The 12,348-nt window shown below is 45.0% G+C and overlaps 1 protein-coding gene across 1 annotated transcript; it reads left to right on the top strand.

Annotated features, from left to right (window-relative positions):
• Window positions 1-1,629: 1,629 nt before the first annotated feature.
• LOC112541890 (uncharacterized) lies at window positions 1,630-11,522 on the top strand. Its single transcript, XM_025173220.2, has 4 exons — window positions 1,630-1,753; window positions 5,912-6,736; window positions 7,897-8,026; window positions 8,877-11,522. Exons 2-4 carry the CDS (start codon window positions 6,002-6,004, stop codon window positions 9,821-9,823), a joined length of 1,812 nt encoding a protein of 603 aa, XP_025028988.2. The 5' UTR covers window positions 1,630-1,753; window positions 5,912-6,001; the 3' UTR covers window positions 9,824-11,522.
• Window positions 11,523-12,348: the final 826 nt, after the last annotated feature.

The following is a 12,348-nucleotide window of genomic DNA, read 5'->3' as shown; positions in this document are numbered from 1 at the left end:
CTAATGTATATTGCCTGAATAAAAGGCAGGATACGAAAAAATAATAAAAAATAAAATTAGAGGGGGTCTTACAATGCCAGAATAAATTCTGCAAACTCTGCATTTGAGAAGATTGCACTCTTTTTAATTTTATGCCGCATTCTAGCAAAGAGAAGACCCAATGCTTGTCTTTACTTAAAGCTTTCATGGGCCAGCCCTCAACTAATCTATGAAACATCTTTTCCAACATTATTTGAATACTACTGAGTGGATAATTTATTTATTCAAGCCATTTATACACTACTCTAGAATTTCTGGGCAATGCACAGCTGTACATTACAAATACAACAATGGCACAAAGAAATGCTGAAAAAATCTTTTTTTTTTAAGCAACTATAAGAAATTAAAATGCCCGGGTAAGTTAGGACTTTTTTTTTTTGACCTTTATGGAAGGCAGTCCATAACTGAAGCATCTCTACTGAGATAACAATTTGCTTTCTTTTTTAAACTGCCTATGAGGATGAAGCCTCATGGAGAAGTGTCTTGGCAGATAGAATGGGTAAATCTTCAGGGGCTGGAAATAATTAGCAAAGGACCTAAAATTCACAATGGCACACAAGACAAGAGAGACAACTCTTGTGCTAACGAAGAGTGACAGACGGAGACATCTAAAGGACAAATTATTCCAATACTCTCTAGTACAGTGTTTCTCAACCTCAGCAACTTTAAGATGCATGGACTTCCCCTCTATCCTCACAAGTCTTGAGGAGTTTTAAAACGTCAGTATGGTCTTGAAGTCTGTCCTTGAAGTAGGCCATTATGCGTCATGCGCATGAAAAGGTGCTGGGCTTCAACTGCATAATTGCAGCCCCCATCTTGACGTTTGCAAACTCTGAATAGATAGAAATGTGAATTATTGCCTTTTGTTTATATTTCTCTCCCTCTCCCTGCTTTTGCCTGCCTTTTATCCCCCTTTGTCAGTTAACACTTTTTTTTTTTAATGCTTGATGAATTGAGAAGCATATGTGGTTGCTCTGATCTGAATACAGGGATTGGTTAGGAGTGTGCGGGGTGCAAAGTAGATGAGAAAATATCCACAGTACTTTCCAACACGCTGTTACACCCGTCTTGGGGAATTAATTGCACTGGGATGGGAGATCACTAAGAAATCTCAAGGTTGTAGACTAGACTGGGAAGATGAAAAACACACCAGAGAAAAACAGTGGCGCGTCATGTCCATTAGGCAGCCAAGAAGGCTAATTGGATGCCTGTGTTATGGAGATGACCTTGATCTGAAGCAGCTTTTAACACACCTTGGGCTAGCCTTCTGCAACCCAGCACCCTCCCATCTAAAGATGCCAGGTGACAAGGTTTTATTTATTAAATGTATAGGGCCGCCCACTCTCCCAGCGACTCATCTCCATCATCCTCAGCCACATGGCTGACAGTTGTAGTCCAACTCATCTGAGAGACGTAAAGTAGGGGATAAATGGACCGACTACAGTATTATCTCAGAGATGCCCCGAACGGGTTAAATTCATTGAGTTGAACTCTCCTAGAGTGGAGAAAGAATCCTCGGTCTCCGCTTGCAGAAAGCTACCGGAAGTGCCGTGCAGAAGAGCGGGTGAAGCCACTTCCGGTGCCCTTTTCCCCACCTCTTCCTGGTGGGAATCTCACTTTTGAATACTGTATCTTCTTAGCTTTGGCAACAATCCGCGTCTGTGGAAGAGTCTCCTCTGGCTTAGAGAGTGGAGGCATTTCATTGCAGGGAGAAGTGAGTTGCTGAAAAGGGGGGATAAAGGGCTGGCTTTGAAAGAGAGGCTGGGGGAGAACAAGAAATTCCAAGAGATGCTATAAAAGAGGCAGGCAGAGGCAGCTGGAGAGAAACGCTACTAGAGGTGGACTGGGAAGAGGCATTCCAGGGTGGAATGGGAAGAGGCATTCCGGGAAAGTATGCATTCTTTGCATCGGAAATTTTATGGTAGTCTGCACCTGGATGTGGAGGTTCCTTTAGGAAATCGTGATAGCACACCTGCCTTCCATTTTATAAACCTATTGGTTTGCCCTATGTAGCCAGCTTTTGACTTCAGCACCTTAGGAGTGATATCTGGAGTTTTGGATTGATTACATGCCATCAAGTATTTTTCAACTATTAGCAACCACATAGATAGATTTTCTCCGTGTTGATCTACCCCTACAGTGACCATATTTTCTTGGAAAAAATAAAGGACAAATCTGAAAAGGGGGCAAATCTGAAAGAGGTTCATAAGGATTAAAACAAAATAATAAATTGTCTATGTTTAAAACTTGGCTTTATGGAGGAAAATTCAAGAGCAAAACCAAGAAAATAAATAATTTAATTAAATTAATCTAAAGGGCAGCTTTCTGAAATAAAGGACTGTCCTTTATAATAAAGGATGTATGGTCACTGTCTCTATCCCTAACCTGGTCTTTGCCACTGTATCTGAATCTATGCCCTTGCTGCAGGTCCTCCTCTTCTCCTCTTTCCTTCCACCTTTCCCAGCATCAGAGCCTTCTCCAGGGAGCTGGGTCTTCACATCACGTGTCTGAAGTAGGATAAGTTGAACCTGGTCCTTTGTGCCTCAAGTGAGAACTCTGGGTTGATTTGTTCTGTGATCCATTAGTTTGTTTCCGTGGCTGTCCACAGTATTCTCAGGCATCTTCTCCAACTCTAAAGGTCAGAGCCATCAATACTCTTCCTATCCAGCTTCAGAGCAAGAGGAAAATCTTTGTACAGTGGTACCTCTAGTTACAAACTTAATCCGTTCCGTGACTCTGGTTGCAACTCGAGTTGGTCTCAAGTCGAGGTAAAGTTTCCCATAAGGTTCAATGTAAATACGGTTAATCCGTTCCGCCTCCGAATTTGGTCGCAGCACGAGGCAAATTTCCCCATAAGGTTCAATGTAAATACGGCTAATCCGTCCTCCGAATTTGGTCGCACCCCGAGGTAAATTTCCCCCATAAGGTTCAATGTAAATACGGCTAAACAGTTCTGAAACATATGCATTTTATTTTTAAACCTCAAAAACCTTCCAAACGCCACAAAAACCTTCCAAACGCCACAAAACACACCACAAGCCTCACTGAACGTCTCCTTGCTACCACGATCTCGCTCACAGGAAGCCGCGACCGCGTGTCAGCAGGGAAAATGGCCGCGGATCCGGTTCGTAAGTAGAGGCGGAGTTCGCATGTCAAGGTAAATTTTTGGGGCCGGAGCTGGTCGTATCTTGAAAAATTCGTAAGGAGAGGCGTTCGTAACTAGAGGTACCACTGTATCTGCTACTTGAGGTTTACACCCTTTCTGCACTGGAGGAAATTGTATTCAGTTACATTAGGTAGCATACCAATCATTGCAAGACATATGTACACACATACATAAAATTCTACTAACAGTCCTTTTCTAGCCACACTTCGGGAAGCCTATCGATGCACCCTTCGTGCAGCCTGCTCAGCATCTCTCTTTAGGTAGGATTGGGTCATTGTCTGCTTTCTCCCTGCCTGCGAGTTAATTTAGGCTGTGCTGCTTTGTGTTGCTTTCTGAGATGAAGAACGAAGTTCAGTATTGGAGCTTATTAGATATTTTTTAAACAGAATGTTTATAGATTCAATGTAAGGGCCGTGTGACCACTCCAGGGCAGCATGCATAGCTGTCAGCCCTTTGAAGTGGACCAGGTCAGGAAAGAGAATCCACAAAGACTACTGGAACTTTACTTTATTGTTGCAAAATATAATAACAGAATCTTGAAAGCCTCTCTCTCTTCCCGCTCTTATGCAAAGAACCATCAAGGTGAAGCAATCCTCAGTTTCTTTCTCACTCTCTCCAGTGTTTCTGGGCTAAGCTGGTGTCCACATAACATAATTTTCTCCATACACCTCTACAACAGCATGAATACAATATAAACATCATGTTAAAAAGTATGTGTACAAAACATCCCAATGTGTGTCAGCCTGCTGTCACTTCATATTTCCTCATCTGCCTCGTGAACTTAATGTTATCCTGACAGAAAGCTATTTCTTTCCTCTTACACCTTTTCCAGGATACATATTGTCCTCTTTTAGGCAAAATCAACAATATGTATCCTGAAAAAGGTACCAAAATTCTGTGTATTCTGAATTTTGGTACCTCTGCTACCAAAATTCTATACTGGCTACCTTATATGCTTTCTGGAGGAGGAAGCAGAGCAATCTTTTACTGAACCAAGAACCACATATGGCTTTTGTGGGGCAAGCTGAGGGTCACATTTCATAAAGTGGCAGTGCCAAGAGAAGTAAGTGGCCAGGGGCATGATAAAAATTAAATTTGATTTTCTCAAATACATGTTTAAGTTAATTGAACATAATTTAAATTAATTAGATTGAATAGATTAACTGCAATATAATGGCCATGTGTTTCATCACGTCTCAGCAGGTGGTGGCACCTAGCACCTAGCTAACATTGGGTTATATTAAAAAAAAAAACCTTTATGATTGTCTATCAGACTGAGATAAAATTGTTAAAACAGGGAACAGCATAGCTCAGAGCCTTTGAGAAATAATATCCATGATGCTTTGTTCTTGCTTTTTGCCATTAGTACAGGTACTCCTCTCTAACTGACTGCAATTAGGACTGGCAACTCCGTCGCTAAGCAATGCGGTCATAAAGTGAAACATCACATGACTGTGTGTCACAGGTTCTTTTTTAAACTATAGCCAATTATACTGACACAGACTCAAAAGAGCCACAGAAGCACTGGACTCTGGACAGGTGTTTTTTATATCTCCATATAAGGGTTGGAGAAATGTTTTATTTTGAAAAAAACAAGATACAAAAGTGAAATATGAAACTCACAAGTCTATATGTGAGTGTTTTCTATTGCTCTACCCTATATTCTATTCTATGACTATTATTTCTATATTACTATGCTAATTACTATTACTATAACAATATTACTATTGAATTACTATTACTATTATAGTATTTCTTCTATGCCCTATAGTAATGTTTCTCAACCTTGGCAACTTTAAGATGGGTGGACTTCAACTCCCAGAATTCCCCAGCCAGCAAGGCTGGCTGGGGAATTCTGGGAGTTGAAGTCCACCCATCTTAAAATTGCCAAGGTTGAGAAACACTGCCCTATAGTATTATTATATAGCAAAGTTTTCTTCTTACAGACCCTGTTCTGCCTTAATTCCTCTCTCTGGAATTTCTTCTGCTTTTTTCTTCTCTGCTGCTGGCCAGCAGGTAGAGTACGTGCAACTTTCCACATTGTGCTTTTATACCTGCGCTTTTCCTTGCTCTGCCTCTAGATTTCTTTTCCTCTGGACCATCCAGTCTCTGTGAAGGAAAAATGCCTTCTTTTATTTGACTGCTTTTCTCTGCTACTGGCCGCAGAGCTTCCAAAACACGTGCGTCTCCTCTGTTCTCCTCCCATCTCCTCCCATGCCTGTTTCAAGGTTGCGGCTTTATTGGCTGACGCTGGGGAGAAGGCCACATTGGGGCCTGCAATTTTTCTAAGCAGCCTTATCTTCCACACTGCACCCGACTTACGACATCAGTTCCAGCTGCAGTTGTGAAGCACATTACCTGCAGTCATTAAGTACAGTGTCACATGACTGGGACTTGTGACGTCCTGCCAGCTTCCCCACTGACTTTGCTTGTTGGAAGCCAGCTGGGAAGGACGTTATTGGCGATCATGTGATCGTGGGACGCTGCAACCATCGTAAATGCATGCTGGTTGCCAAGTGCCCGAATTGCAATCACGTGACTGCAAGGATGCTGCAATGACCGCAACTTTGAGGACCGGTCGCAAAACTTTTTCAGTGCCGTTGTAACTTCAAGCTGTGCTGAACAAGCAGTCGGTAAGCGAGGACTACCTGTAGAGTCTCCCCCCTCCATGACTGAAGACATCTCTCCCCTCTTGTTTTTTCCCAGCCAGCTGATCTGCACTACCTTGAGAAGAAGTGCCAGGAACCTGGAAGACAAGACAGTGGGAAGAAAGGGACAGCAACCTCCATTTCCCAGATGGATGAGCAGGAGGCAACAGGACCTGGTGCTTGGGAAAGAATGGAAGGTCTGCCCAAAGCCCCACTGGTTGCACAGATGGCCAGCACTGAAGAGCTTCTGATGGAGGCGCCTCCACATCACGTGAAGCAGGAGCCCACCGAGGGCTTGCAAGACCTCTGGGAGGCCCAATGGCAGGAGTTCCTCAGGACCCTGCAGGCGCCAGACTCAGAGTGGGGGACTCCACAGCTGTCTGAGCGGCTCACTCCCTGGGACGATGCCAAGGCCTTCCTGGCCTCCTTTGAGCAAGTCGCATCCGCTTGCCGATGGCCTCGGGACAAGTGGGTGACCTTTCTCCGGCCAGCCCTGAGCGGAGAGGCCGAGCAAGCCTTCGGCAGCCTCCACGCCCAGGAGAGGGGAGACTATGGGAAGGTGAAAGCAGCCATCTTGGAAGAGGAGGCTGCCACGCGGGAGAGGCAGCGCCAGCACTTCCGGCAGCTCCGCTATCAGGACACAGAAGGGCCGAGGGGCGTTTACGGGCAACTGCGGGAGCTCTGCTGCCGGTGGCTGAAAGTCGAGAGACGCACGAAAGACGAGATCTTGGAACTGCTGATCCTGGAGCAGTTTCTCAGCATCCTGCCGGTGGCCATGCAGAGCTGGGTGAGGGACCGTAAGCCTGGCAGCTGCACCCAGGCGGTGGCCCTGGCTGAGGACTTCCTGTTGAAGCGGCACGAGGCTGAGAAATTGGAGCAAAAGGTGGGAAGATGATCTAGGGCCCCTGAAGCCACGGGGTGGGACGGGGCTGAAAGAGGCAAGGTGGCAGTCGTGACATCATCCAATCAAAGCCTGACCCTTTATATGTTGCACCTCTCGCACTCGCAATGCATGTGCACCATGGATGCCCCTGCTCTGGAGGAACTTTCTCCAGCCAGTGATGGAGCGAGGGAGGACCCCAAGTTGGGCTTCCTCAAACCAGCCGTAGCTCAAGGTTTATTGCCCTCCTTTGTGACCTGGGCAAGCACTGCCCCTCAGCAGTGTGACAGCATTTCCTCTTTTAAAACTGACCTCGGTTTAAAAGTGTGAGCCGCCACGAGATGTTGCGGTATAGATGGCTGCCCCTTCAGCAGCGAGTGAATTCAGTGCCTTTGGAGTGTGCTGGGTCCTCAGAAGTCAGTTCGGGGGGGGGGGGGTCATTCCATCCCTCTCTCTGTGTCTTGCTTTTTTGGCACACTGTTGGATTCTTGAACTGAGAATAACCTAAGTAAAAATCCTGAATTTCTTCATTCCTGCATATTGAACACTCCCTCCTCCCAGCTCCCCTCCCCACATTCTCAGGAATTTTTAAAATGGCAAAGAGGCTAGGATCCAGGACTGGCTAGCCTTCATAGAAATACTTATGTAAAACTTTTATATGTGTTTATGTATGTATCCATGACCATATACCCTATTCTGGTTTCCTTTTTCTATTGGTTTCCTTTAATTGTCATTCTGTAAGCCATCCAGAGTTGGACGGCACCTAAACTGAATAAATTAAATTAATTCTCTTTTTTGTTTTCTAACTTTCCGTACCGTTCGTTTCTTTCTGTTTGCCCTATGTATTTAATCAAGAAAACACACACACACACATTTTTGAAGACTTAGCTTCCAGGATTCCAGGCAGCACCCCCCACTGGGAGAGATCAGAGTTGGCGAGATGGTGGACGTCCCATTGTGACGTAGGCCCCATTGCACCACAATGCTGGGTCCACCATCTTGCCCATTTTGACTGAGCCTCCCTCTGTAGGCACTGAGGATTCCTAGACCGGTTCTTTTCGTTCATCCTAAATGGAAAAGGCTCACTGATCTCTGGATGTCTGCCACCTCCCTGTCTTCAAGTCCTACCTTCTCAACTAATTCTCTCCTGGATGCTCTTTCAGGTGCCCAGACCAGTTGCAGAGGAGGCTGTGGAACCTTCTGAGATGGGCCAGGTTCTGCTGATGGACTGCTGGACTGGCCAGCTCAGCAGAGAAGCCGAGGAAGGACAGGGCAAGGAGGCAACTTGGCTGAGTAAGGCTCCCTCTCTCTTGGAAGTTTAAACACCAGTTCCTCTTCTTCTATGTCTTGTGCCACCAGACTTTGGACTAGAGTCTTCTTCATCAAATGCCATCAGGGGGAGGCTAAACTTTACTCTTAAAAAAAAGATCTAGGGCCAAGCATGTTGACTTCTGTCTATTTTTAAAAGCGTATTTCAGGCTACAGTAGCACTGTCAAGGGGGACGGCGGTTTCCAAACAAAACCTTTTAAAAAAAATCAAAGATGTAAACCTCTTTTTAAAAAATGCAAGCTGCTTTAAGTGAAGAGCAAAACAGTACTTGGCGGTTTTTAAAAAAATGCTGATATCATGTTCCAGAGGTACTTCTAGACAATCCACTTTATTATTTCATTCCAATAATTTGTGTGCTGCCAACTCCTCAGCCTTTGAGGAGGCTTACAATGCTAAAAACATTAAAACATTGTTATTTATAAAATCAGTCCAGAAATATTCAGATATCTATCGCTGTCATCTTCCAAGGGTCTTCCTCCAAAGTCTGTGTACGTTTTTTTCAGCGCCTCCATCCCCCCCATAAATTATGTGCCTTCCCCCCCATAAATTATCCCAAAGGAATTCTGCCCACTCCTATACCGCAGCCGTGCAAATAATGGCTTTCTATCATTTGTCCTTAAGCAATTCTGCAACCATTTTACTTTGAAACTTAGCATGTTCAATAAATCATGCTAATCAATCAATGATCAATAAGTCACATGGCTTCCTCCATCTGCCAGAGTGCTCTGTTAGTGAACTGTGTTGTTTCTGTTTCAAAAGGGCGGGGAGGGAGGGTGCAGATCCTGGATAAGAATCTCTGTTTTCTTTCTGCAGATAATGATCAGGCGTGGGGGAAAGAGGTGAATTCCATCCATCGCAAAGGACGAGAACACGTGGAACTCAAGGATGTTTCTCTGGGAACAAACAGGGACTTCCAGTATTGTAAGAATGGAGGAACATTGGAAGGTCAGAACGAAGTGGGGAATGCACAGGAGCTGGGTCCTGAGAAAGGGATGGACAGGACGATTTTCTGTGCTGAAAATGACCAAGGGACGGGCAGTGCTACAGAACAGCAGAGAGTCCTGTGTGGCAAGCTGCAGCCCACCAAGCTGGACCACGGAGGGAACTTTGGACAAAGCTCTGATCTTCTGAAGCATCAGAATGTAGATACCGCAGGGAAATCCTATCTGTCTTCCCACGGTGGGAGCAGCTTGATCCCCACCCAGGCCCTTATAACCCAGGAGGGAGTTTACGCAGGACTGGGAAGCACGAAATGCCCCCACTGTGATAAAAGCTTCAGCTGCGCTTTGACTTTCAAGGAGCATCTGAGTATCCATTGTGGAGAGTCTTCGTTTAACTGCTCCTACTGCGGCAGAAACTTTGGATCTGGTTCAGTCTTACGGGAACACATCCGAGCGCACACGGGAGAGAGGCCGTATAGGTGCCCGGACTGCGGAAAGAGCTTCAACCAGAAACATTACTTGACCATCCACGAGAGGCTGCACAGTGGAGAGAAACCGTACAAATGCATTCACTGCGGGAAAAGCTTTCCGGAGAGATCTAGGCTTCTCATCCACGAGAGGATCCACACGGGCGAGAATCCCTTTGTTTGCTCCGAGTGCGGGAAGGGTTTCAACCAGAAGGGGAATCTCATGACCCACATGAGGCTGCACACGGGAGAGAAACCCTACAAGTGTGCTCACTGCGAGAGGCGGTTCAGCCAAAAGGCAGGCCTTAGCGCCCATGAGAAAACCCATATAAGTCTGAAAAGAACATTTTAACCCAGGCTGCTGGGCTGGTCCCTCGGAGGGGTGAAACTTGTTTAGAGGAAAATCACAAGCATCATATCGAGGAAACCTTCAGAAGTGCAGCGCGATATGCAGGACGGTGTAATTCCAAACCGTAGTGACAGCTTTTTAAATAATAACAAATCAGCAGTGAGGGGCAGTGGAAGGGTGGTTGCTTTGAGCAAGAACTCTGTGAGAAATGGTGCCAGGGCCCCAAAGTTCTGGTTGGTTGGTTGGTTGGTTGGTTGGAATCATCCCCCAAACCCATCCTGGAGGCACACAGGAAGAAACGGATTCTGCCGATCCAGAGACTTATTACAAATGGATTACAAATTCTCGCACAGAAGAGAATTTCACACTTAAGATCCCAGTAGTGGGATTGCACCACTGCACAATCACTCTTTAGAACGGTGTTTCTCAACCTTGGGAACTTTAAGATGTGTGGACTTGGCTGGCTGGGGAATTCTGGGAGTTGAAGTCCACACATCTTAAAGTTCCCAAGGTTGAGAAATACTGCCTTAGAAGCCCAGATTGTGCAGACACCCTTTTTCTCAGTGAATGGAAATTGCATTACCTGCACACAGATGCAGAGACAGCTGGGAACAGTTTCCAAAGCAGCTGTGCAAGGCTAGAAAAAGTTTGGGCTGCTCTAGCGATTTAAAAAGGGGTGGTTTGGGCATTCTGAAGCATCTCTTCCTAAGGATTTTGTGTGTGTGTGCACCTTTAAGTCAGCCTTGACTCCTGGTAACATTTCTCAGAATTTGCCGTTGCCTCCTTCTTCCTGGGGCCGAGAGAGAGGGACTGGCCCAAAGTCACCCAACTGGCTTCATGCCTAAGGTGAGACTAGAACTCCCAACTTCCCCATTTCTAGGCTGATGCCTTTAACCCCTGCCCCAAGCCGGCTCTTTTCAAAGGATTTGCACAGCCCTATTAGGAATATGATTTGAAAGAGAGTTCTGGCTACAGCCCCTCCAACAGATGGCTGAGGATCAACCTGATTTCAAACCTCAGACCTGTCTTCCCCAGGACTCAACCCTTAGAGTTCCCCAAGCAACCCACTAAGGAGAGCTGCCTTAGAGAACAGGAGAAGATCATTTGCTGTTGATTATTTGCTTCTTGGATGGCTGATGTTGATTTTTCTACCTTTGGAAATGTGTGTCCTACTGTACAGGTCTCAAGCTGCTTCCTTTACTGCTGGGGATAACACCTAGCTGATCTTGGTTGTTCTTGAAAAAGCTAAGCAGGGTTGGAGCTGGTTCATATTTAAATGGGAGACCCTGGGCATTAGTTAGAGACTTTCCTGGGCTATAGACATAAAACATTCTGGAAGAAGGCAGTGGCAAACCACTTCTGTATTGCAACAAAAAATAACTTTGGTAGGTCCCTGAAGTTACCAGGAGTCAAGATTGACTTGAGGAAGTCTTTATTTTTAAATAATTGGATGACAACGACGATGATGATGATGTCATTCAAAGTGAGAAAACTCAATTGTGCAAATGTGGGCATTGGTGTCATCCCACTGTGAGACAAAAACCTAGATAAGATTCTCCTCCAGGTTGGGTGGTAACCCCTCTGGTTGAAATGTTGTTTTCCTAGTATGTTGGTTTCAGAATAAGAATTATATCTATTTCTATCATTTATCCAGATTTATGGGTGTCCCTCTCTGAGAAATTACATTTTTTATTATATCAAAACAGTCAGATAATTTTGTGATTACCCTGTGGTCTTGTCTTTCTTTTAAAGCATACAGAGCTGCCATTACATCACATTATTCCCTTCTGAGTTTAGGGGCATTGTCCAAAGTGCAGAAAAGGAGTAAGAAATGATATTCCATTTTATTTCTTATGGCCTTCAGCTACAAATAAAACAGAAACATAAGGAAGGAACAGAGTCAAAATAAAGATACAGAAATAAGCATATAGACCAATCCATTTTAAATCTTACTGTGCCTCCTCTGCTGAAGCCTTGATGCTAAGTAGCAAAACTCAGCAACACCGTTGGCTGCATAAAACATCTGAAAATCAGCACAAAAACTGTCAGCCTGTCCGGGGATTGCTGCTAGAAATGGAGAAATACGATTTTGATGTAAACTCGTTTTATATGAGTTTACATCAAAATCTTATTTCTTTTTTGCTTTTTCCCTCGCAGGTTTTATATGTGCTATGGATTCTACCTCTTGTGGGCAGAGACAATGACCCACAGGGAGTTTGTAGTGTCTACCCTGTCACTGTGCTGAAGGAAGGGTGTTACTGTGAGTTTACAGGAGAAAGAACCATTAAACAAAAGAAATTAAAAACGTGAGCTAAAGAAGAAGGAAAAAAGCTAAATCTGGGGAGGGTTGTGTGTGCCTTCAGGTCAGCGTTGACTCCTGGCAACTGCCTGGAGAAGTTCATGCAGTTTTGGGAGGTGGGTTGCCCTGACCTGCTTCTTCCCAGGGCTGAAAGAGAAGGACTGGCCAAGATAACCCAGTTGGCTTTATGTCTCAGGCAGGACTGGAACTCAAGGTCTCCTGGTTTCAG

Source organism: Python bivittatus, unplaced genomic scaffold (genome assembly GCF_059951505.1).
Source record: "Python bivittatus isolate LINGU-HERP-01145 unplaced genomic scaffold, Pbiv_v1 ctg000810_np1212, whole genome shotgun sequence".
In the NCBI taxonomy this organism is placed as follows: Eukaryota; Metazoa; Chordata; class Lepidosauria; order Squamata; family Pythonidae; genus Python; species Python bivittatus.
The sequence above is the reverse complement of the archived record's forward strand: the minus strand, read 5'-3'. Positions and strand labels throughout refer to the sequence as shown.